General features: G+C 40.4%; 1 protein-coding gene across 10 annotated transcripts in view; it reads right to left on the bottom strand.

Annotated features, from left to right (window-relative positions):
- Positions 1–25376, bottom strand: part of LOC132132863 (cAMP-specific 3',5'-cyclic phosphodiesterase 4D-like) — a 216261-nt gene that overhangs the window by 29271 nt on the left and 161614 nt on the right. For 4 of the 10 annotated variants that reach the window (XM_059545392.1, XM_059545396.1, XM_059545391.1 and 1 more), the window contains 2 exons: positions 4387–4578; positions 2986–3048 (listed from right to left, as the gene is read on the bottom strand). In XM_059545392.1, coding sequence (XP_059401375.1) covers positions 2986–3048; positions 4387–4578 — 255 coding nt within the window. Of the gene's footprint in view, positions 1–2985; positions 3049–4386; positions 4579–11169; positions 11386–18580; positions 18689–25376 lie in introns of those variants that run through there. The other 6 variants (XM_059545394.1, XM_059545399.1, XM_059545393.1 and 3 more) reach the window with 4 other exon arrangements.

The raw sequence follows: 25376 nt of genomic DNA, 5'->3' as shown, positions 1-25376 counted from the left end.
GGTCCTCCAAATAATTATTAATCTCAATACGAGGTTTTTTAAAAAAATGAGTGAGAGTAACTTGTTTGGCCATACTAAGAAAAATCAAGATACCGTACACTTCTAGCGAACGTTATAACCGTTGGTTGTTCGCGTCATAGATGGTTCGCGCCAGATTACAATAGAGCGCGCTACGATGTTGCATTGACCAATGAAAACAAGTCACCAACACACTTAAATATTAAATAGTTATCAGGCTTACTTATAATTTTACTGTTTTAACATAACATGTTATAGATGAAATACACCACATAAAGTAGTATCCATATTTAACAATACAGAGTAGTATTTTATTTATTTTTTTATTTCTGATTGGGCGGGCCAGCTGTCAATGTGGGCGGGCCCAGGCCCGTCCAGGCCCGCCCACAGCTCCGCGCCTGGGTGCGAGTGCGCTGAATTTGTTGGGAGGAGTTCATAGTCACGTCTGGGTTTTTGAGCAAAGAACAAAACCTCCAGAACAGCACGAAACACAATGTACCCTCTCCGCCTGTCATCCGGCTGGCTGAAGAAGCGTCCGATTTCCCGCGTGGCCCGAGTTCGTTTCAGCATATGGGTGTCGCTGACGCTCCTGCGGTTAAGCATGATGGAGTGTGTCTGTACGTCCATGTGTGTGCATGTATCCATGGCGGCCTCCCTCAGTGCTACATTTCCACACGCCGTCAGGGAGGAAAAGGTCACTGGCAGGCGTGCGCAGCATATCACGTGCTCCCGTCCAACTGCTGCAGAATGCATGCACGCTAAACATAGCACAAGGCCACAGCTTCGACAAGTGCAACAACCTGCTGCCATTTCACAACCTACAACCAGCTCATTTAAAGACTTTTTAGTGCAGTTTTAACTGAGTGGCAATGTGAATGCTATCTTACACACTGCTGAAAGTTTCAAGATCACGTGTGTGACCTCCAAGCGAACCCCACATCTGTGTGTGTTTCTGATGCTGACAGAGTTGCAGAGAGAGGAGAACTAACTGTGGTTTATCAGCTCTCTGCTCAGTATGCTGAGACGGTCAGGTCTTTCACAAGAGTTAAATGGAGAGGAAGCGGGCAGCTTATCAAAGCCCAAAGTTCAGCAGAAAACACAGATGGCACTGGCTCGTCTTAAAGTGAGCTTTTTGAAAATACCAGAAAAAAGATGCTCTTTAAACAGCAATATTAGGCCAAAAATAGACTAATGTTTATTACTAACTTTGTTTATTTGTTGTGTTGTGTTATATGTTTGTTTTCTGAAATCAGCACCTTCATGGAAAGAGCATAGTAAAATCAGTAAAAAAAAAAGTACTCTTAAAAAAAGTAATTAATTAATACATAAATATTTAAATAAGTTTAATTAGTTAATTAATAATTGTTAAAATAAATGACATGGAAACAAAATTACTAAAAGTGTAACAAAAATGAAAGTAAGTTTTTCAGTCTGGTTCTCATGAGAGCACCTGGAGATTTGGTGTAATATAACTATAATAATAATAATAATATCATTATTGCACTAATATTTACATATTAATTTAATATGATTTTTCAAAATGTTCAAACCTAAAATCAGCAAGCTTTTATTTTGACAGGTTGCTGGCAAGTATATGCACATTTTTACCTGTGCATTTTTTATTTAGGTCGTGCATGCGACTAAAAGACAATTTCAATGGTACTACAATAAGGTACGAAAAGGAAAATAAATAAATTTAAAACCAAATTTTCTTGCAATGTGCCATTAACGTTATTATTCAGGCAGCTACTACGAAAACGGTTTAACAAGTTTTACTAGCTTTCTGAGTAAGATCAATTTCAGACAGTTGTTCCATCATGATAGCAGTTGAACTGAAAGAGAAAACTGACCACAGATGTAAGATAGTTCATGTTAATTAATGCTCACAGAGAATGCAAAGCATACTTGAGTTGTGTTTTGAGTTGTATTCTGACATTTTGGAACGAAATGACACATGAAGTCAAGCTTGCATACCTAGAAAACATGTCGACGTGTATGTTTCAAGCCTCAAACTGAAAATTAATTATTCTTTTGAACAAAACCAAATGTGTTTGACTATCAAAAATTGCTATTCCAAAGGCCAATGAAAATCTAAAACTCCAAGAGCAGTTGTAAAGAATAATATCAGAAACCGACATGATATTTCCTGCCATTTCTGGTTGAGAATGGATTCTCTGGCAGAATGAAATGAAAACGTGCATCCGCCATCCCTCGGGACTCTACATAATGCATGAGCCAGTGCAGGGTTACATAGAGAAACGCTCTGAGCTTGCAAAAGATCAGGCCAGAGAGAGGAAGTGCACTGATCTGACAATTTCCTGTGATATCATCCATCACCGTTCCATTTGCTTTAGCCACACCATGATCGTATGAACTGATATAATTCAATAATTACACCTCTATGCTGTTGTATTCTCACGTTCTGTTCCAAAACTACAAAACAAAACAAAAGGTGTCGAGTGTGCTTCAAATGAGTGTATGCATTCACGCTGACTGGAGGAAATAATAATAATAATAGTCAGATGTGCACTTCTAAACAACCATTATCAGTGTCACATGCAATGCAGGATCATGGCAAAGATGGAGACTGACAAACACACACTCGCACACACGTCTAAGCCACAAGCGGCATGTCATCCGAACTTTGTCTTCTCCATGCGGTATCTCTCATCACGTACTCCTATATTCATTCTCATGACACACAGAGGTTTTAATGCCCAGAACTGTCAACTAATCAAATCAACCTGATAATTACGTTTTTGTTGTCCCATCACAGGTTGATTTGGTCGTCATTCTGTGCATTAAATGGTGAGGGTGTAGGTGAGGGTTCTCAATGCATGTGAGACCGTGATGCTCGTGTCTACAGGTGAAGCAAGGTGATGCAGATTAGACAAGCAAGAGCATTCCTTGAGGAAGAGCAAGGCCAGGAGCTGCCGTAAGGACAGGCGAGCCAGAACCAGAACTTACTTTCCACTAATAACCGGCTCAGATCTCCGAGAGACCAGGCCTGGCCTCGGCAGGTGGTTATTCCTATCGATAAGGACACAGTTTGTCAGACAAACACTCACACACACACACACACACACACACACACACACAGATACAGAGCTCATTACACACGTTGGTTCTTCTGCCTTTGTGGTTTGAGAAATGGCTGTTTTGAAAGACCATGTCTCTTTAACCGCTAAAGAGTCATTTGAGTGTCTCTGAGATTCTCTCACGTCGTATTAAAGGAATAGTTCACTCAGAGATCACCTTCATGTCGATCCAAACTTGATGATTAAAGTGTACTTTGGCCACCAAGCTCTCGAAATAAGAAAAACACTAAAACTTTGGCTTTGTACATCACAGTCACGCATTTAGACTGATCTGAGGATGAGTTTGACCTGAAATACTCCTTTAATGCCATAATCACACTACCGTTTAATAGTTGGAGGTTCAGTACAATTTGTTTTTAATGAAGTCTTTTATGCTCACCTAAACTGCATTTATTTATCAAAAATACAGTAAAAACTGATATATTGTGAACTATTATAATTTTAAATAACTCTTTTCTATGTGAATATATTATAAAAAAATATTTATTCCTGCTATGCACAGCTGTATTTTCAGCATCATTCCTCCAGTCTTCAGTGTCACATGATCCTTCAGAAATCATTCTATTATGCTGATTTGCTGCTCAAGAAATATTTTGTATTATTATCAATGTTGAAAACGGTTAACACCTAATGCATTTTTTGGAAGCCATGATAATTTATTTATGATTCCCTAAATGAAAGTTCAAAAGATTATAACATTATAAATGTCTTTACTGTCATTTTTGATAAAAATAAGTCATCATTAGTTTTTTTTATGTACACATGTAATAAAGGTTTGTAATGACTCTTACTCTTAATGTGTGTGAGAAAGAGAAATTGTGTAGACAAAGAGAGACTGATGAGACCTGGGGGCAAACATACCACTGATGACCACACACATGTACGTGTACTACACACACACACACACACTCTCTCAAACAACAGGGAACCATTGATGTCATCAATGGATGAGACAGCAGAACATCCTTGTGGGCTACTTGGTCCTTTTCAACCTATAGTTTTATCTGTTTTAAGACATTATATCAGATCAGATCACAGAAAGTATTCTTGAACTCTTTTTGGTTACTAGAAAAGAAAACCATAAGATATCTGCATGAACAAATGAAATTAAGCTGAATCACAATACAAGCATGACGTCTCATTTTAGTGTGCTTTCGCTCAGTGAAACAAAAGTCATTCCAAAATAATCTAAATAAAACTTGACTGACCCAAAATAAAGTAAAGGATTATGGGAGAATGCAACAAGATTTGAAACGGCTCCAGAACTCACATGTCACTGGCGATGGAGGAGTTTCGGGACATCGACTTCGGCGACAGGTCATAGTCGCTGTCAGAGCGGTACAGGAAGGATTCCCTCCGCTGGCTGTGGACAAAGTTGGCCTGAAGGATCAGGCCTGAACCCGGACTCGTCATGGGATCCAGGGGACTCCGTCCTGACGACGTGCCATTGTCCACATCAAAGCTAAAGAGAAAGAGAAACCAATTACAAAATGTTAGCATTAACACGGTAAGTTTAGTCTAAAAATACAGTGCCCTTCCCCAAAATTTGATATCTGCATTTTCCCAAGGTGGGTGCAATAAAAATGAATCATATAATGTGCTACAATATATATATATACCTATATATGTGTGTGTGTGTGTTTTTGTGTGTGTGTGCCAATAATAACCACCAAAAAAACCAAACAAGTTTAATGCTTGATGTGGGAACTTTCATTAGAGAGAAAACCCCAAGAAGAACTGTGGCTTACTATTGCCGTCTAACATTCACAAAGATGATGGGAGACAAAAGATGCTTTCTTACAACCATTTAGAATATATTACAATAAAAACACCACAAAGTTAACACTCATAATTTACCAACAATAAATCATAAGCAATCGTTTGGCATAAAAGCGTTTGGCATTTATTTGACATGAACCAAGAGAAATGAACTAAGAGAAAAGAACCAAGAGAGAACATTACCATCTACAGCCGCAAGAGGGCGCTCTATGCTGCTCAGTGCTCCTGTAGTCTACACTGAGCAACATAGAGCGCTCTCTTGCGGCTGTAGACGGTAATGTTTTCTCTTGGTTCTAAATAAATGCGACTTATAGTCCAGTGCGACTTACATATGTTTTTTCCCTCATCATGACGTATTTTTGGACTGATGCGACTTATACTCAGGTGCGACTTATAGTCCGAATAATACGGTAGTAATAGGTGTTTTTTGGTTTAACGTGCAATGAACCAATCAGAGTCTCATCTTCTATTGCCTTTAAGAGCCAGTTGCGCTCGTGCCATGACGGATTTGCTATTTACATGGCAGAATTTGGCAAGCGCAAAGACAAAACGCATCTCCAAGATGAAACAGAGCTGCTGTGCGAGCAACTAGATTTTGATACATGCGATGACTATCCAGTATGACATGTAGGCATTTATATATATATAAATATGGCACAGTCTATTTTCATCTCCTTAATAAAGCAATCCGCCAGCAATGCGCCTGCACACCTCTTTTTTAGACCAGCACGCCCATGGGCGCAAATGCATTTGCTAATTAAACGACATGGTAATGGATGAGAAAATGCGAATGGTGCCGGACTGAAAACTAGCAAACACACTTGCGCTGCGCCTTGCGTCGCATTGCGCCAGGTGTATTATAGGGCCCATAGCCTTTTGAAGTTTAAAAATCACATGTATAGAGAACCCTGTTTTGTCCATCCAATTGTAAGATTTCTTAAAATTATTATTAAGATGTTTCTTATAAGATTTAAGATATTTCAACCTTAAATGCCATTAAACTGTATTTAAGTTGTTTTATTCACACATGTGCTCCTTAATACATGTACATTGCAAATGTGAGCGTACCCTTGTAAACGGCCTGCAGGAGATGCTACTCATCACCTCACAGCTCTGAGCATACTTGAAGGTGGACCAGAGAGAGCATGTCGGTGAACACATGTGGACAGCTGAATATCAAAATGACCTGCACTAGCAGTGACGAATACACAGGGGTTTCCCTCTCAGTGACATCTAGTGCACAGGTGGACACAGTCACTGGCTTTAGCTCTCGTAATCCCATCCATTGTGTTAAGAAGCTATTCGACGGCTAATCGCTGCTGTGAGGTACTCGCAACGTCACTGGTGGTGATTCATCAGGTGACCGAGTTTCCCCGCGAGCATCCCCATCTGAAACCACAACAAATCCCCTGTGACTCAGTCCAAACGTCTCTCTGACCATTTTAAAGAGAAGCAGCAGTTTCCTAGAAAGCCTGAATGGGTGAAGCAGCAAACAACACGTGGATCTGGAATGCTGCCACATGGACGAGACTGTCTCGACTTACAGGAAGTCGAACATAAGAGCAGGTCTGTTTGGATCACAGAGACAGACGTGTATCCGTGCACATACACCACTGATTTCAATTCCAGCAGAAAATGACGAGCAGAGGAAGAGATACAATGATAAATGGTTATAAATCTGTTATTGTGGGGAAGAAGCTTAAATTCCTCTCCTAAAAAAGAATGAGTGCAGTCAGCTCATTCAAGATCTAAATGCACCTACAGTGTTGCTCGCCAAAACAATCCAGACTGCAATGATGGCTCCAGAGTCTGTAAACAGGTTTGCTGAAGTACATATGAATGGTTTGATATAAATTGACATGCTAAAGAGCAAGAAGTCTTACTGTACTTAAGAGTGAGTTACTTGATTTCAGCTGAATGTGGTGTGACTTGCTTTGAGCAAGAAACTTATTTTCCTTCCTGTTTTACACTTTGGCCACTTTTGCATCGCTGTTCTCAAGACTTGAGAAGTTGTGCAAAATTCACAAACCTCACCCTGATCTTAAAATAAATGAATCTATCTATCTATCTATCTATCTATCTATCTATCTATCTATCTATCTATCTATCTATCTATCTATCTATCTATCTATCTATCTATCTATCTATCTATCTATCTATCTATCTATCTCTCTCTCTCTCTCTCTCTCTATCTATCTATCTATCTATCTATCTATCTATCTATCTATCTATCAAAAACAAACCATTGTTAAAGTTTTAAAAAGTCAAGATTCAAAGATTGTCCTAACACACTCATGGTTTTCTTTTTGAAAATTACAGTTACATGAACTGCATTTACATGTTTAACTCCGCTTCCTGAATGTTGCAATTGAGCAGCCTGATTCAAATTTGTTTCAAACCCAGGAATTCAATTGGAATTAAAAGGCATTCTCCATTGAGTTCTGAATGTTGCACAATCCTGACTTGGTGAGGTCACTTAACATCCATGAGTGTAAAGGCATGACCTCGAAGAGCTGGTGATAGAAGAGAGATGCAGGAATCAATGACACCTTGTTCTGCAGCCAGATGCTTCAGTGTGAAGTCCTGAAAGTCTCTCCTATAAATGTATGTGTTAGACACATTTCCTCTCATGTCCTGGTACAGTAAATGAGAATTAAGACCCTAACCTTTGTCTTTTTCACATGTGTGACTTCTGTCTGCTGACCTTCTCTTTCTGTGCTGTGATGTAACACCAAACATTTTCTCATTTATTAAGACAAAAATAAGAGGTCAGGGACTCTCAAATACACCAGCATGGTGAACATCACTAAGCAAAGCCCTTGATGTCTAGTGGCGCACAACAAATGAGACATTGGGGAGACTGGAAAACCACTTGCTTTTAGGTTCTCCGTGGGACGTGTTAAATGGTAAATGGACTGCATCTATATAGCTCTTTCAACAGACCACATGGCCATCCAAAGCACTTTACAAGTTGCCTCACATTCACCAATTCAAACACCGACTGCAGTGTTAGCCATTCAAGGCGCCATCCAGCTCGTCGGGAGCAGCTGGGGTTAGGTGTCTTGCTCAAGGACACCTCAACACTTGGTCAGGTGGAGCTGGGGATTGAACCACCAACCTTCCGGTTTGTAGACAACCTACATGAACCACTGAGCCACTGCCGCCCCGTGTTCTGCTCTTTTGTGGGATTTGGCCTGTTTTGACCTCAGATTCATGAGTAAAGCCACAGTATTACATCAGTTCCATTAGCACATTCTCTTCCTAATGCACTTCTGCATAAGTGTGTAAAGATACCTGAGCATTAACCGATACTGTCGGAGTAGTGTATTGTGACACATCCTCCAGAGGAGAGCTGGAGGGACAGAACGGATATACCGTATTACTTCACTGCCTACTCTAATAACCAACCTGCAATGCTGTGAGAATACAACCAAAGCAGTCTGAAGGCTATTTAACTTGGATGGTCACCATGGGAATGTGCAATAAATGGCAAATCTCACTGTGATGTCAAACTATTGTGTGAATTGTGAAAAGGATATTAAATGAACATTTGGTTAGGCATGTAAACCACAAACATGCATGGACTGGTACATTTACTTGAAGGGTTCTTCTTAAAGCATTTAATTTCAGTCAAATTAATATTAATATAAAAAATATTAATATTAATATTAAAAAACTAATTAAAATGGTGAAAGCACATAAAATGTCTAATTATTAAATTAAATAAAAAACTGAATAAAAATGTAAAAAAAAAAAAAAAATCTTTATTACTAAATAAATAATACTATAATAAATCTGCATGCAACTTTTTTTTTCTCTCTCTCAACCAATGCAAGACCCGGTGCAACTTGTACTAACTGGGTGCTTATTTTCTGGAAAATACTGTAAATGATGACAGGTTTAATTTTGTGCTGAACTATCCCTTTGAACATACTAAAGAAAGAATAACCCAGCAAGATGTGTGTCACACATACAGCAGCAGCACACACTCTTGAGAACTCCTGCATCCAGCAGGCCGACCTGACACATCTGATCTGCTTCACCAGACGTCATGCCGAAGGCTTAACTTCACACGTCACAGAGCAGCTGCACCTCTTCCTTTTTAAGGCACAGCGGGTCAGCTAAGTTTGGGGTGCGCTAGCAGGTATCTGTCCACCGGGGCCCGTCTCTGAGAGGCTGACGCACGACAGGGTTTCTAGAGGGCCCTTTCTAATTGCCCTGACCGTCAACTGCAGGCACAAAGACGACAATGAGCTTATTTATAAAGATGCCGAAGACACATGGGAAAAGAGAGAGAAAGAGAGATGCCCTTGGCCTATTTTGGCATAGGTCGTCCCCGGATAGAGCACAGGCAGGAGACGGGTCCAGAGAGACAAATGCAAGCGCATGCAAGGGAGAGAGAAGTCATTTTGGTGACGTGCCATGAGGTGACAGGACGCACTTGCATCATTCTGAATGCATGCAATGCAGCCGGCTCCATGTTTCCAGGTCAGAGCAGGCTGACGTTGAGAGCCGAGAGGAAAAAGAGATGCACTGGAGCATGTTGGAGCATCTGTTCTTAAATATGGTCCTGCAACAACACGACTCATAGTAGAAAAGACACCAAACACAAGATGAAACATTGTGCTTTTTATTGAGCAGCCGGATATATGCATTATTAATGTGCCCGTATTATGCCTTTTCGACTATTACCTTTCATGCAGTGTATCATGTAGCTGTATGAGAACATAAACTATCTGCAAAGTTGTGAAGCCGACAGTGCACGATAGATAAAGATATTGTCTATCAAAAAAAAGAGCCGGCCCTCAATTGCCTAAACGAGTTGTCAGGAATTTGACTCTTATTCTGTTACGGCTCTACATCACAAAGTAACACATTTGCATAATGTCCGCCCACGTTTTACATCACCAACTTGCCTGGCCACAAACACAGTAAAATTTCTGTGTGGTTAATACCATGTCGAGAAGACGATGTATCTTACGCTATGAAAGTAAATTTGTTTGATCACATCTCATAATTACCACAAACTTGTCAACACTTGACACTGTACGATATAAACCAATCCAGACCAATCACAAAGACTGATTCTTTGAACTGCTTCGAAGGAGTCGTTTATGAATCTTTTAGAAATGAGGTAAAATTACATCTATTTTCTGAGAAAACTAACATGTTTTTTTTACCTTGCATACATGTAAACTTGTTTTAGGAGACGCATAAAACAATATTAGCAACCTTAAAAATGGCATAATGGGGCACTTCAATGCAGGATAATAAATGTTGAGATGTTTATTTTGGTGGTGGAATATGTGAGCTATTGTGGTATCTTGTGTTGTGAACGGTCTCTAAGGGCACATTTGAAATTTGACTCAAGATATTTTTACACCGCACTAATACCACAGTCATGCCGACAACAAACACACTAGACTCACTCACATACATACACACCCACACAAAAGAAATTAAATTCTGTACTCAACAGAATTGACTCTGTTTACTTTCTTGTTCCTGGTAATATTGTGAAAGATTCATTAGTGCAAGTTATTCTAAATAAAAACGAAACCTTTGATTTGCCGCAGCTAAACGACTTTCCTTTTCGTCTGACGACACCAAACCTTTGTTTTTCAACATCAACTTCAACCACCTGACTCTATTCTGGTAACACCCACTTTTTACAACCCGGGCCCTGATCTACGTTATTTCTTGTTAAATATCCTGCTTTACTCAGGAAGGTTTCAAGTTGACTAAACGTGGAACTATTTTGTAGAGTTTTAAAAAGTATATATATATATATATATATATATATATATAAATTACACACACACATATTTTAACTAACTTAAAATATAATTATATAATATAATTATATAATAAATATAAAATATTATTTTTACTATATATATATATATATATATATATATATATATATATATATATATAGAGAGAGAGAGAGTGCAAAAAATATACATATATTTTCTGTGCTGCACAAAAAAAAATTCATTGTTTGATTTAACCTGAAAAACTGCACTAAATATTCTAGACTGGAGTTAAAACAGCTTTAAAATAAGCAAGAATATCAATTATTGGATATAGCAAAAACACTATAAGCCTTCAATTTTATGTGGGTGCATACTAAAATGTTACTACATTTAATACAAATATTAAATCTTAAGAACTAAGATAATCAAGATTACACTTTTCATATTAAATTGTAAGCAGGCTTCTAATGTATGACACATGCAATTGAGCCTGAAAGTGAGAATAAGCAAAACTTTACCAGATTCCCTCTGTGTTCCTGAGAGAGCTGGTGGAACGCGAGCGCGGTTTCATAACGATACTCATGGTCAAATGTGTGCAGTCGTCTCTCAGTTTTCCCTAGACCTTGTCAAAGTCTGTCCTGCTCTGTGATGGACATGCTCTCTGAGATAATCCAGCTCTGTGCTCAAACAATGCAGCTGCAGTGAGAGTCTCTGTGTCTCTCTGTGTCTGCAGGGTAAGTAAGCCAGAGTGAATATCACGTTTCTAGTCCTGCTCTCCTCCTCTACATTCGTTGCTGTGGCCTAGCAGTGGGAGTGTGTATGTTTATGTGTGTGTTTGGGGGGGATAAACCCTCAGGGTCCTGCCTGTGTTTTTGTGCCGTATCTCAGCAAGGGAACCAGTTTGGGTGGCTTTAGGGAGTGGAGCGGGTGGAAATGGTGATGGCGTCAAAGCCCACTTCAGGACACACACGTGCATGCATGAGCTACCCATGACAAGACAAGAACAACACAACCCAACGGGAAAGAAAAACCACCAATGAGATCTCTTTAGCATCTCGTTTCATTCTGCAAGACAGCATTAAGATGTATAGAAAGCAAAGTGAGACTTAATTAAGCCTCCTGTTTCTCAGATGTTTAAAATTGTGCTCAAATTGACCAAAATATCATATACTGTGTTGTTATTGTTAGCTAAAACTATTAAAATAGTTTTCAGTAATTGAAATGAATCACAAATAAAATATAATATAAATATTAGGTGAAAAAAAGTTTGAAAAATTTGAAGAATAGCAACTGAAATTTATACTAAAATTAATCAAACTAAAACTGATGTAAAAATAGAGTTAAATAGAAACATTAAAAACAAATTAAAATGACAAAAGCACAAAAAATGGCTAAACATTAAACTAAAATACTGAAGATATAAAAATACAATTTTGAAAACTAAAATTTCTGGTAATTGAAAGAGCAGACATAAAATATAAATATTAGATGACTTTTTTATTAGAAATGCTGCTAAATAAGTTCAAATTCTAAAATGTAGTTCATGCATTCATGACCTCTAGACTGGACTATTGTAATGCACTTCTAGGTGGTTGTCCTGCATCTTCAGTAAACAAGCTACAGGTAGTCCAAAATGCAGAAGCTAGAGTCATTACCATGTCAAGAAAATATGATCATATTACCCCAATTTTACAGTCTCTGCACTGGCAACCAATTAAGTTCCGTATCAGTTACAAAATATTATTACTTACCTATAAGGCCCTTAATACTTTAGCTCCTGCGTCCCTAACTAGCCTTCTACCACGCTACAACCCATCACGCACCCTAAGTTCACAAAACGCTGGACTTTTGGTATGGCAAAGTCCACTAAAGGAGGTAGAGCATTTTCACATTTGGCACCCAAACTGTGGAATAGCCTTCCTGATAATTATTGGGGTTCAGACACACTCTCCCTGTTTAAATATAGATTAAAAACACATCTCTTTGAACAAGCATTCAGATAATATATCTCACAATCTTGGACTGCAGTTCAAACTAATCAAATGCGCATTTTTATTCTTTAGCTTGGATTAAAAAAATTAATTTGAATTGGTCCGAACAGCAGTTACACTAATTATGTATCTCTTTGTTTCTCTGCTTTGCCACGGGATAAGCTTCAGTCTGGATACAAAACATCTAAGAAGAGAGGATGCCAACCCTGAAAAAACACACAGAACTACCAAGGTTTGCTATAAGTTTGATTGCATCATATAATAATTGCTGTTAATAGAGTTCATTGTCTGTTTGATTACGTCTTTAATTGATTTTTCCGTACATTTCTGCCATATGTACATAAACTCACAGTCACTACTGATAAGCTACTACTAAATATTGTACTGTAGAAACTTAATTTTCTGTTGCTTTGCAATGATTTGTATTGTAAAAAGTGTTATACAACCCGAATTCCGGAAAAGTTGGGACGTTTTTTAAATTTTAATAAAATGAAAACTTAAAGACTTTCAAATCACATGAGCCAATATTTTATTCACAATAGAACATAGATAACATAGCAAATGTTTAAACTGAGAAAGTTTACAATTTTATGCACAAAATGAGCTCATTTCAATTTTGATTTCTGCTACAGGTCTCAAAATAGTTGGGACGGGGCATGTTTACCATGATGTAGCATCTCCTTTTCTTTTCAAAACAGTTTGAAGACGTCTGGGCATTGAGGCTATGAGTTGCTGGAGTTCTGCTGTTGGAATTTGGTCCCATTCTTGCCTTATATAGATTTCCAGCTGCTGAAGAGTTCGTGGTCGTCTTTGACGTATTTTTCGTTTAATGATGCGCCAAATGTTCTCTATAGGTGAAAGATCTGGACTGCAGGCAGGCCAGGTTAGCACCCGGACTCTTCTACGACGAAGCCATGCTGTTGTTATAGCTGCAGTATGTGGTTTTGCATTGTCCTGCTGAAATAAACAAGGCCTTCGCTGAAATAGACGTTGTTTGGAGGGAAGCATATGTTGCTCTAAAACCTTTATATACCTTTCAGCATTCACAGAGCCTTCCAAAACATGCAAGCTGCCCATACCGTATGCACTTATGCACCCCCATACCATCAGAGATGCTGGCTTTTGAACTGAACGCTGATAACATGCTGGAAGGTCTCCCTCCTCTTTAGCCCGGAGGACACGGCATCCGTGATTTCCAACAAGAATGTCAAATTTGGACTCGTCTGACCATAAAACACTATTCCACTTTGAAATAGTCCATTTTAAATGAGCCTTGGCCCACAGGACACGACGGCGCTTCTGGACCATGTTCACATATGGCTTCCTTTTTGCATGATAGAGCTTTAGTTGGCATCTGCTGATGGCACGGCGGATTGTGTTTACCGACAGTGGTTTCTGAAAGTATTCCTGGGCCCATTTAGTAATGTCATTGACACAATCATGCCGATGAGTGATGCAGTGTCGTCTGAGAGCCCGAAGACCACGGGCATCCAATAAAGGTCTCCGGCCTTGTCCCTTACGCACAGAGATTTCTCCAGTTTCTCTGAATCTTTTGATGATGTTATGCACTGTAGATGATGAGATTTGACGTTGAGGAACATTGTTTTTAAAGTTTTCCACAATTTTTTTACGCAGTCTTTCACAGATTGGAGAGCCTCTGCCCATCTTTACTTCTGAGAGACTCTGCTTCTCTAAGACAAAGCTTTTATAGCTAATCATGTTACAGACCTGATATCAATTAACTTAATTAATCACTAGATGTTCTCCCAGCTGAATCTTTTCAAAACTGCTTGCTTTTTTAGCCATTTGTTGCCCCCGTGCCAACTTTTTTGAGACCTGTAGCAGGCATTAAATTTTAAATGAGCTAATTAAGTGGATAAAGGTGTAAAATTTCTCAGTTTAAACATTTGCTACGTTATCTATGTTCTATTGTGAATAAAATATTGGCTCATGTGATTTGAAGTTCCTTTAGTTTTCATTTTATTAAAATTTAAAAAACGTCCCAACTTTACCGGAATTCGGGTTGTACAAATAAACTTGAATTTAATTGAATTTAACTCACTGATCCATGAAGTAGTACAGAGCACTGGAGGATTTAGGCTTTGACATCCACTTCTCAACTCTTCAACCCTAAACACACATCCACACAACCCCTCCTAACTTTGAACATGCGGCCCAACATTCACCAGTCATTACGGTCTACTTGGATCCCTAGCAGACTGGCGCTCTAATCAAAGTAATTAGTAGAGCAGAGATGTGACTTCGATCCTAATGACCGGCCCGGGGATGACAGACAACAGACGACTTTTTTCATTGAAAAAAGCAATATTTTGGATTATGGACTCGTATTTTGGAATTTAAATGTTAAATGTTAAAATTAATTATGTGCTAATGTCACCTGCATTTCAAATGACAAATTATTGATCAAATCTCTCCATTCACTGCCTCCTAAACATTATTGGCAACTCTGTTTAACATCAGTGTGATTATAACAATATTACATTTCCTGGAATCCAGCAGTTGTGTTACGGAGCACACATACAAAAACCCTGTTCAGCTGTTTTTAGAATAACCAAGCTCATTGTGATCTGATAGCAGATGGAAAATTGTGTGCACAGTATTAGTAAAGTCTCATGACATTCTGACGACGTACATCATTTGAGCAGTAAGTGGCATGTGGGTGTCTTGTGGCTTGAGTCTTTTTGACATGCATCATGGACAGACCACGCAACACATCATTGTGCTACATTTTCACATAAAAACCAATGAATTCATGCAACAAGGTGAAAGAAGTACATGCACAATGATATTCACACTGGCTGCATGTAATGGAAATAATCTTTACTGATCATGCAACCATCATTTTTAAAATATACATCTAACTCATTTTTAAAACCGGAGCACATCCATGCATTTACTCAAGCTTGATTTTAGAATTTTAAAGTATTAGTATGTAGGAGAAAGTATGCATGCTGCAAAGTGCCAGCAGAACTGAACAAATGAGGAGCTGCAGAAAAACAGATGAAGGCCCTCTGGTGGAAAACACAGAAATATTAAACCTGCACTGTTTCATTAGTGGTGGGAACTTTTTGACAAAACGTGATTTAATAATAATAAAAAATAATAAAACCATTGTCAAAAACATTTAAACACATTTACTGAACTGCTATTTATCCCATGAACTGTAACATATTTTAATACAATATTTATGAGAACTAGCTGTGTTTAAAAAAAGCGTGAGAAGCAGCTCTTCATAATTGTGAGTTGTTTGTTAGTGCAAAGAAGTTTTGCACCCATAACTTCTTTGGTGTAACACTTGAGGTTTACTTGTAAAGGAAACTTAAAAAAAAAAAGCATCAGGGCAATTTATCAGCGGAATGGGCCAAAACCTCTTCCTCTTTCAAAATGAATATCACACAATTTCCCACATCTTAAACTGATCTGCTGTGATAGTAAATGCAAAAATAATAGCACAAAATGACATTCAAATGACTATCAAATGTCAATGAAATGCACACTACTGTTTGTAAAAGTTTGCAGTCACTAAGATTTTAAACACTTTTATTCAGCAATGATGCATTAAATTGATCAAAAATTTAAGTAATAACACTTTATAATGTTACAAAAGATCTAGATTTATGTTTTAAACATTGATAAATATTTCTTGAGCGAGAATTCACCATATTAGAATGATTTCTGAAGGAAAATGTGTCACTAAAGACTGGAGTAATGATGCTGAAAATATAGCTTTTTTCTGTATTTTTGATCAAATAAATGCAGCCTTGGTAAGCATAAGAGACTTTTAAAAACAACCTTACAGACCCCAAAAACGTAAACTATATAGCTGCAGAAAACAGTAGTTATTATATATTTAATATCAAACATTTAATTATTATAATAAAAAACAGTTTGACATGCTAATTATGCACAACTCCTTTACCCATCATCAAAAAAAAAAGCAAAAAGCAAACAGGTCGGAGTCAGTACATTTATGTAACTAATATTCATGCATACAATCTTTTGCTTTTTTTTACATATGTCCTGTAGTATACCATTTTATTACCGAGATGCAGAAAATACTGCATGTCTAGTACAACCCGAATTCCGGAAAAGTTGGGACGTTTTTTAAATTTTAATAAAATGAAAACTTAAAGACTTTCAAATCACATGAGCCAATATCTTATTCACAATAGAACATAGATAACATAGCAAATGTTTAAACTGAGAAAGTTTACAATTTTATGCACAAAATGAGCTCATTTCAATTTTGATTTCTGCTACAGGTCTCAAAATAGTTGGGACGGGGCATGTTTACCATGGTGTAGCATCTCCTTTTCTTTTCAAAACAGTTTGAAGACGTCTGGCATTGAGGCTATGAGTTGCTGGAGTTCTGCTGTTGGAATTTGGTCCCATTCTTGCCTTATATAGATTTCCAGCTGCTGAAGAGTTCGTGGTCGTCTTTGACGTATTTTTCGTTTAATGATGCGCCAAATGTTCTCTATAGGTGAAAGATCTGGACTGCAGGCAGGCCAGGTTAGCACCCGGACTCTTCTACGACGAAGCCATGCTGTTGTTATAGCTGCAGTATGTGGTTTTGCATTGTCCTGCTGAAATAAACAAGGCCTTCCCTGAAATAGACGTTGTTTGGAGGGAAGCATATGTTGCTCTAAAACCTTTATATACCTTTCAGCATTCACAGAGCCTTCCAAAACATGCAAGCTGCCCATACCGTATGCACTTATGCACCCCCATACCATCAGAGATGCTGGCTTTTGAACTGAACGCTGATAACATGCTGGAAGGTCTCCCTCCTCTTTAGCCTGGAGGACACGGCGTCCGTGATTTCCAATAAGAATGTCAAATTTGGACTCGTCTGACCATAAAACACTATTCCACTTTGAAATAGTCCATTTTAAATGAGCCTTGGCCCACAGGACACGACGGCGCTTCTGGACCATGTTCACATATGGCTTCCTTTTTGCATGATAGAGCTTTAGTTGGCATCTGCTGATGGCACGGCGGATTGTGTTTACCGACAGTGGTTTCTGAAAGTATTCCTGGGCCCATTTAGTAATGTCATTGACACAATCATGCCGATGAGTGATGCAGTGTCGTCTGAGAGCCCGAAGACCACGGGCATCCAATAAAGGTCTCCGGCCTTGTCCCTTACGCACAGAGATTTCTCCAGTTTCTCTGAATCTTTTGATGATGTTATGCACTGTAGATGATGAGATTTGCAAAGCCTTTGCAATTTGACATTGAGGAACATTGTTTTTAAAGTTTTACACAATTTTTTCACGCAGTCTTTCACAGATTGGAGAGCCTCTGCCCATCTTTACTTCTGAGAGACTCTGCTTCTCTAAGACAAAGCTTTTATAGCTAATCATGTTACAGACCTGATATCAATTAACTTAATTAATCACTAGATGTTCTCCCAGCTGAATCTTTTCAAAACTGCTTGCTTTTTTAGCCATTTGTTGCCCCCGTGCCAACTTTTTTGAGACCTGTAGCAGGCATTAAATTTTAAATGAGCTAATTAAGTGGATAAAAGTGTAAAATTTCTCAGTTTAAACATTTGCTACGTTATCTATGTTCTATTGTGAATAAAATATTGGCTCATGTAATTTGAAATTCCTTTAGTTTTCATTTTATTAAAATTTAAAAAACGTCCCAACTTTTCCGGAATTCGGGTTGTAGTCCAGTTCAATACTATAAGAAATGTCCAGAATTTGAGAAAGAGATACAGAGAAAGCCTTCTTTATTTACTCCTTATTTCAAACTACAAACATCACAGCAAACCACCCACAACTTCAACTTCCATCTTACCACAGAGAAACACACTTAAGCAAACCAGAATCATCTTATCGCACTCTGTCAGGCAGCAGATCAAGACACCTCCAGTACGCAAGTCATGAGTGTTTCTGAGCATGTACCCTACCTGTAGGACTTGAGCAGGCGCTTTCGTTTCATGCCTTTGGTTACAGCTTCGCTGGGGGCGATGTAGTCGCCCATATGATCCTTCTGCAAGTCCATGAGTTTACGTCTGAGCTAGAGCCTATCAAGTGTTTCCTGGACTGTCTGGGTTACACAGGCTCCTCCCCTTTCACACTAAGTGAAAGATATTTGCATGTGGCCTCCGTTAACCCTTGCTCCACCCCCCCCTGGGTAATCTGATTAGCACTTAGGGACACGGAGTCCAAGCGAGGGTTACTCTTACCTCCAGCTTTCCCTCAGAGTACTGCACTAGTTTCTAATGAAAACATCAGAAACCCTGTACTTGATGACCCACCACTTCTTTTAAAGGGACAGTTCACCTAAAAATAACAGTTCTGTTAACATATACTTGTTCCAAAGCAATAAGACCTTGGATCATCTTTGAAATGCAAATTAAGATGCTTGTAATGCACCAAAAGTCCGGGTCCATTTAAAGGGCAGGAAACTTAGAAGACTTAGAAGATCCAAAAGGCTCATAAAGGCATTGTATAATGAATCCATATGAATTGAGCGGTTTAATCCAAGTTTTATAAAGAAAAATATTATCAATTTATAGGATGAACAGATTTAATTTAGGCTTTTTTTCTTCAAATCTAAACAATGATTGACACTAGGGCTGAGTTATATGGGCAAAAAAAACATCACAATAAACTATTTCATATCAGTCGATATCGATGATTATCATGATACATGTAAAATCTTTATTTATTTCAAATTTTGAGTTGTTTTTTTTTTGCTCCCAAGTAAAAAGTTGTAGAAAGTTGTGAAAGCAGACCATTAACTGTGGTTTTAAACTACTCTTTATGGTCAGAACATGACAAATCCTTCACTTTTCCAGTGATTTTTACCTTAACAGAATAAACATCTTAATAGAAATATTAATTTCTTAGTTTCTACATGTTCTAATGAGTGATATTGTGTCAAATCATGAAGCAGGTTTGTGTTCCTTTGATTATGCACATCTTCAGCACAGTTTGCAGTGCAGACTGCAATATTAATAATATTAAGCATGCTCACGGTGGGTGTGTGTGTGTTCACTGCTTTGTGTGTGCACTTTGGATAGGTTAAATGCAGAGCACATATTCTGAGTATCCCACTAAACATTGGACGTCGGATAGACGTGCAGATCATGTCTATATTGGGTCCGTCGGTCCATGACCAATTCTGGACATCTATTCGACGTCCAAACTAGGTCCACTATTTGGACGTCCAACCATGACTCAACTTGGACGTCATATAGACGTTCAACATTGGACTTTTGAACTGGGTAATTTTTTTCGACGTCCAAACTAGGTCCACTATTTGGACGTCCAACCATGACCCAACTTGGACGTCATATTTACGTTCAACATTGGACCTGAACTGGGTAATTTTTTGGACGTCATTTGGACGTCTATGACAGGTGCAGGAAATTTACATGATTATTATAATTTTTTTAATTTACAAATGAAGAGCTCTTTTCCAAAACGCGAGTTTGTCATGTCATTTTGCTGTGTAATGAACCTATTCACTGCTCCATCCACGTTTCTAAATCGCTATTTAAAATGTAATATATTTTTGAAATATTTAAAATATTATATTTAAAATATTTTAAATGTACTGCAAGATGCTCGTGATCTTATGTTCCAAGCGCCGAACCTATTTTTAGCCTAAACGCGATAATCAGAAATTATCTCACTCTCTCACCCTCAAATCACTCGATCGATTGTTTGATTTAATAATCATTGTTCAACATTTAGACTGATAACTGGAAACGCATACAAGTCTGATGCTGTAGCTCAAACAGTAGAGCGTTGGCATGTGGAGCAGATGATCACGAGTTTGAGTCCCAGGTAAAGCAAGGTGTGTGTGTGTGTGTGTGTGTGTGTGTGTGTGTGTGTGTGTGTGTGTGTGTGTGTGTGTGTGTGGTCGCTGTTATATTGTAAACAAACTTTTGTGGATGGACGTCGAAAAATGACGTGCGGAAGACGTCGAAAAATGACGTGCGGATGACATCGAAAAAAGACGTCGCCTGGCGTTACAAATCAACCCCTTCAATGGACCAAATTTGGACATCCAAAAATTACATGAAAATTGCGCAGTGGGATGGGACATACTTGGCGGTATGTCACTTCACTTAAGAATGAGTAAAGTGTTTTAATTTAGGCTGGACTATCCCTTTAAAGTGACCGCACCACATTTGAATGCTTACAAACCAAAAACCTCACAGAGCGATCTCAACCTCACGGTGAAAGGCTTGTGGGTGAGATCCTCTTTCTGATTCACCTTTACACCTGACCATGCTCCCATTTGCCACAGGCTGTGTGTAACTGAAGTTTCCTGCTCCCTCTGTGGTCGAGCGGTGGGTTTGTGTGCCTCATGTTACTGTAAGACTTTAAGAAGCATGCTGGGGGAGGAAGTGCATTGGTATAATTCCTCCTGATGGGCTTGTGTGGATCTAAAACTGAACCGTGTTGAGGCCAGAGAAGAATGAGCCAAAGCTCTTTGTGCTTATTTTCTCTAAACCCATCAAGTCATCAGCAGGTTGGGTGCCTGTGTTAACTGGCCATCATCTGTGCAAACGGAGTCACTCATTAAATCAGAAACGGGTGTTTAGACAACACTATGTGCGAGTCTCAAGGGAACGCTTTCACCATCTCAGCCGGTCTGAGGAGCAAATTCTCACACTCTTAAGCAGCTTTACTCCTCACATAACAGAGCAATCAGATTACGGCTGACATTTACAAAGTTTAGCACAAACAGCGTAAATTTAATTCCTCCAGGTGTCAGGTGAACAAACATCTTGAGTGAGGATACACAGGTACATTTTTGTTCATTATCAAAATCAGTAACATCTGTAAAAATTGTAGAAACCTCAGTTTTATATGGTTACATTTATTCTAAGTTTTTATTTATTTATTTATTTTTAATTAAGCATTGGTTTCCCATAGTAGCATACATTTAAATCATGATAAACACAGTTAAAACCACACATATACTGTAGCACCTCATACCATGGTAAAAATATAACTACGTATATGGTTTTTAGGTAGCCTTTGTATGAAAAACAGTAGTCTAAAAACATTCAGTATAAATGCACACATGCTTTAGCTTAATCACAAATAAATACTATAATTATATACCATTACTCCTGTAATAAAATTCAGTTTGAATATCCCAAATTTCTGCCACTATACCATGGTGCAGAGAGTGCTTAATGAATACAGTTTCAGACTGACCCTGTTATGATCGGAGACCCTGTGAAACGCAGGAGACGAGAGATCCAAACGCAGTGTGGGTTTATTTGGGTAATCCAACTCAGAATTCAACATGCAGAGGTCAAAACCAAAAATCCATCCAAACAAACAAATAAATAAACAGGAACTCAAAGATGAGGAACTCGGAAGGCGAGGAAACTGGGTGATGGAAAGAAAGGACTCCATGCAGACAAACAGAAAAGGACTGGTTAATATAGGGAGGATAATGACTAACAAGTGAAGATACCTGAGTGCAATTAACAGGAGTGCAATTACTGTGATGAAGGGACAAGGCTTTGTGGGAATTGTAGTGCCTACGGTGAGGTGCCTATGAGGAAGTGAGACCACTAGTGGAAACTCAGGGAAACAGAGACCAGACAGCGTGACATTACCCCTCCTCCACGGAGAAGCTACCAGATGCTCCACCCGAACCCAAGAAGAGACCAAGGAACACAGAGACCAGGGGTGCTTCTCAATATCCCTACTCGTCTCCTCGCTCCTCCGTCCTCCATCCTATGACCCGGAAACCGATCGAACACAGCCATCTTGAAGGACATCTCAATTCTCTAATTGCACCACGAGGAGACGAGGATCGAGGATGGAGGAGGCTTCATGAGGAGAGATGAGCGAGGATACACAGGTGTATCCTATGCGGAAGTATTTTATCGACTTAACGTGACGCACGTATAAATTCTCCTCCCCCTTCACATCTGTTGTAACAATTTTTATTTATATTTTACCTTTTCACTTCAAATAAACCATGCATGTCATATATTTCAAACAGGGCATCTTGCTTTATTAATATTTATTATGAATGTCTTAATTAACAAACTTTAACAACATAAGGGCAGATCCCTTTAATTACAGCTGATGACACTTTGAAGTAACGATGAAGGGAGCGAGGATAAAACATTTCACTTGATTCAAGTCCTCCATCCTCACGTCTTTTCCTTGCGTCCTTCCCTCGCATCCTGAAAGGGTGGAGCTAAGACACGAGGAAAGGAAGCGAGGAAAGGAAACGAGGATGCACAAATATGAATTGAGAAGCACCCCAGGAGGGAGCTGGAGAGGGGGGATCAGGGGGAGGGACAGAGGGCCAGGTAAAATGGGGAAACAGAGACAAGAAATGCAGAAAACAAAAACAAGGAGCCCAGGAGGGAGGTGGACTGGCGGAGGATCAGGGGGAGGGACGGAGGGCCAGGTCCATAGAGGGAAACAGAGAGAAAAACAAAGACAAGGAGCAGAGGAGGGAGGTTGACCGGCGGAGGATCAGGGGGAGGGACTGGAATCAGAGAGAAGAGGAGCAAAAACAAAAAACAAAAACAAAACAATAACAAAACACAAGTCCAGGAAGGACATAACGTTCAGTCCCCAGGGCCGAACTGACAGGGCAGGAATCCAGAGAGGAGCAAGGTGGAATTGGAGCTCTGCGGTCGAGACAGAAGCCCACCAGGGCGGCGCAGAAGACCACCACATCCGTGCGGTCGAGACAGAAGCCCACCCGGGCGGTGCAGAAGACCACCTCCTCCGTGCGTTCGAGACAGAAGCCCACCCGGGCGGCGCAGAAGACCACCACATCTGTACGGTCGAGACAGATGCCCACAAAAGGCGGCGCAGAAGACCACCACATCCGTGCGGTCGAGACAGAAGCCCACCAGGGCGGCGCAGAAGACCACCCCATCCCTGAGGTCGAGACAGAAGCCCACCAAGGCGGCGCAGAAGACCACCCCATCCGTGCGGGCGTGACAGAAGCTTACCAGGGCGGCACAGAAGACCACCACATCCATGCGGTCGAGACAGAAGCCCACCAGGGTGGCGCAGAAGACCACCACATCCGTGCGGTCTAGACAGAAGCCCACCAGGGCGGCACAGAAGATCACCACATCCGTGCGATCGGGACAGAAGCCCACCCGGGCGGCGCAGAAGACCACCACCTCCGTGTGGTCGAGACAGAAGCCCACCAGGGCAGCGCAGAAGACCACCACCTCCGTGCGGTCGAGACAGAAGCCCACCAGGGCGGCGCAGAAGACCAACACATCCGTGCGGTCGAGACAGAAGCCCACCAGGGCGGCGCAGAAGACCACCACAGTGGGATTGATGACAAAGGAGAGCCAGTCTGGTTAGGCAAGTCTGAAACAGAGAACATGAACAAGTTAAGGGTGGCCTCCGTGGCCACGACAGGATCAGTCGAGCACTCAGAGAGTTCAGCTGAGACGTGACGAGGCTCTGGAAGTTCAACAGAGATGAGGAGGGGCTCTAGTAATTCAGCTGAGACGTGGAGAGACTCTGGTAGTTCCGCAGAGACGTGGAGAGACTCTGGTAGTTACGTGATGTTTAGACTGGATTTAGAAAGATCAATGATGACTTGACTCTGCTCATGAAGATCATTCGTGTCATGACTCTGCTCATGAAGATCAATGGTGACTTGCAATTGTTCATGAAGATCAATGGTGGCTTGCCTTTGCCCATGAAGATCAATGGTGACTTGCCTTTGCCGATGAAGATCAATGGTGGCTTGCCTTTGCCCATGAAGATCAATGGTGACTTGCCTTTGCCGATGAAGATCATTGGTGACTTGCCCTTGCCCATGACGATCAATGGTGACTTATCCTTGACCATGAAGAACACCAGTGACTTGACTTTGCCCATGAAGAACACCGGTGACTTGACTTTGCCCATGAAGATCACCGGTGACTAGCCCTGACTCTGGAGGGTCAACGGTGACTAGCCCTGACTCTGGAGGGTCAACGGTGATTTGACCCGACTCTGGAAGGTCAACGGTGACTAGCCCTGACTCTGGAGGGTCAACGGTGACTAGCCCTGACTCTGGAGGGTCAACGGTGACTTGACCCGACTCTGGAAGGTCAACGGTGACTTGACCGACTCTGGAAGGTCAACGGTGACTTGACCCGATTCTGGAAGGTCAAAGGTGACTTGACCCGACTCTGGAAGGTCAACGGTGACTTGACCCAACTCTGGAAGGTCAACGGGAACCTGACTTGACTCTGGAGGGTCAACGGGAACCTGACTCGACTCTGGAGGGTCAACTGTGGCTGTCATCCTGTGTAGAGGCGCTGGACAAGCGGCCATCTTGGGCATTGGCGCTGGGCCGGCGGCCATCTTGGGCAGTGGCGCTGGGCCGGTGGCCATCTTGGGCAGTTGCGCTGGGCCGGCGGCCATCTTGGGCAGTAGTGCTGGGCTGGCGGCCATCTTTTGCCGTGGCACTGGGCTGGCAGCCATCTTGCGCCGTGACGCTGGACTGGCGACCACCTTGTGCTGTGGCTCTGGGCTGGCGGCCCTCTTGTGCAGTGGCGCTGGGCTGGCGGTCCTCCTGTTTGTAGAGCCCGGTCTAGAATCGACCATCCCACCGGGAGAGACAGGTGTGTCTAGGGTATTTCACAGTAGTGATGTGTCGTTCTTGAACGATTCGTTCATTTTGAACGAATCTTTAATGTGACTCGGGAAGAACGAGTCGTCTTGGGGAGTGATTCGTTCAGTCGCGCA

Source organism: Carassius carassius, chromosome 49 (assembly GCF_963082965.1).
Source record: "Carassius carassius chromosome 49, fCarCar2.1, whole genome shotgun sequence".
In the NCBI taxonomy this organism is placed as follows: domain Eukaryota; kingdom Metazoa; phylum Chordata; class Actinopteri; order Cypriniformes; family Cyprinidae; genus Carassius; species Carassius carassius.
The sequence above is the reverse complement of the archived record's forward strand: the minus strand, read 5'-3'. Positions and strand labels throughout refer to the sequence as shown.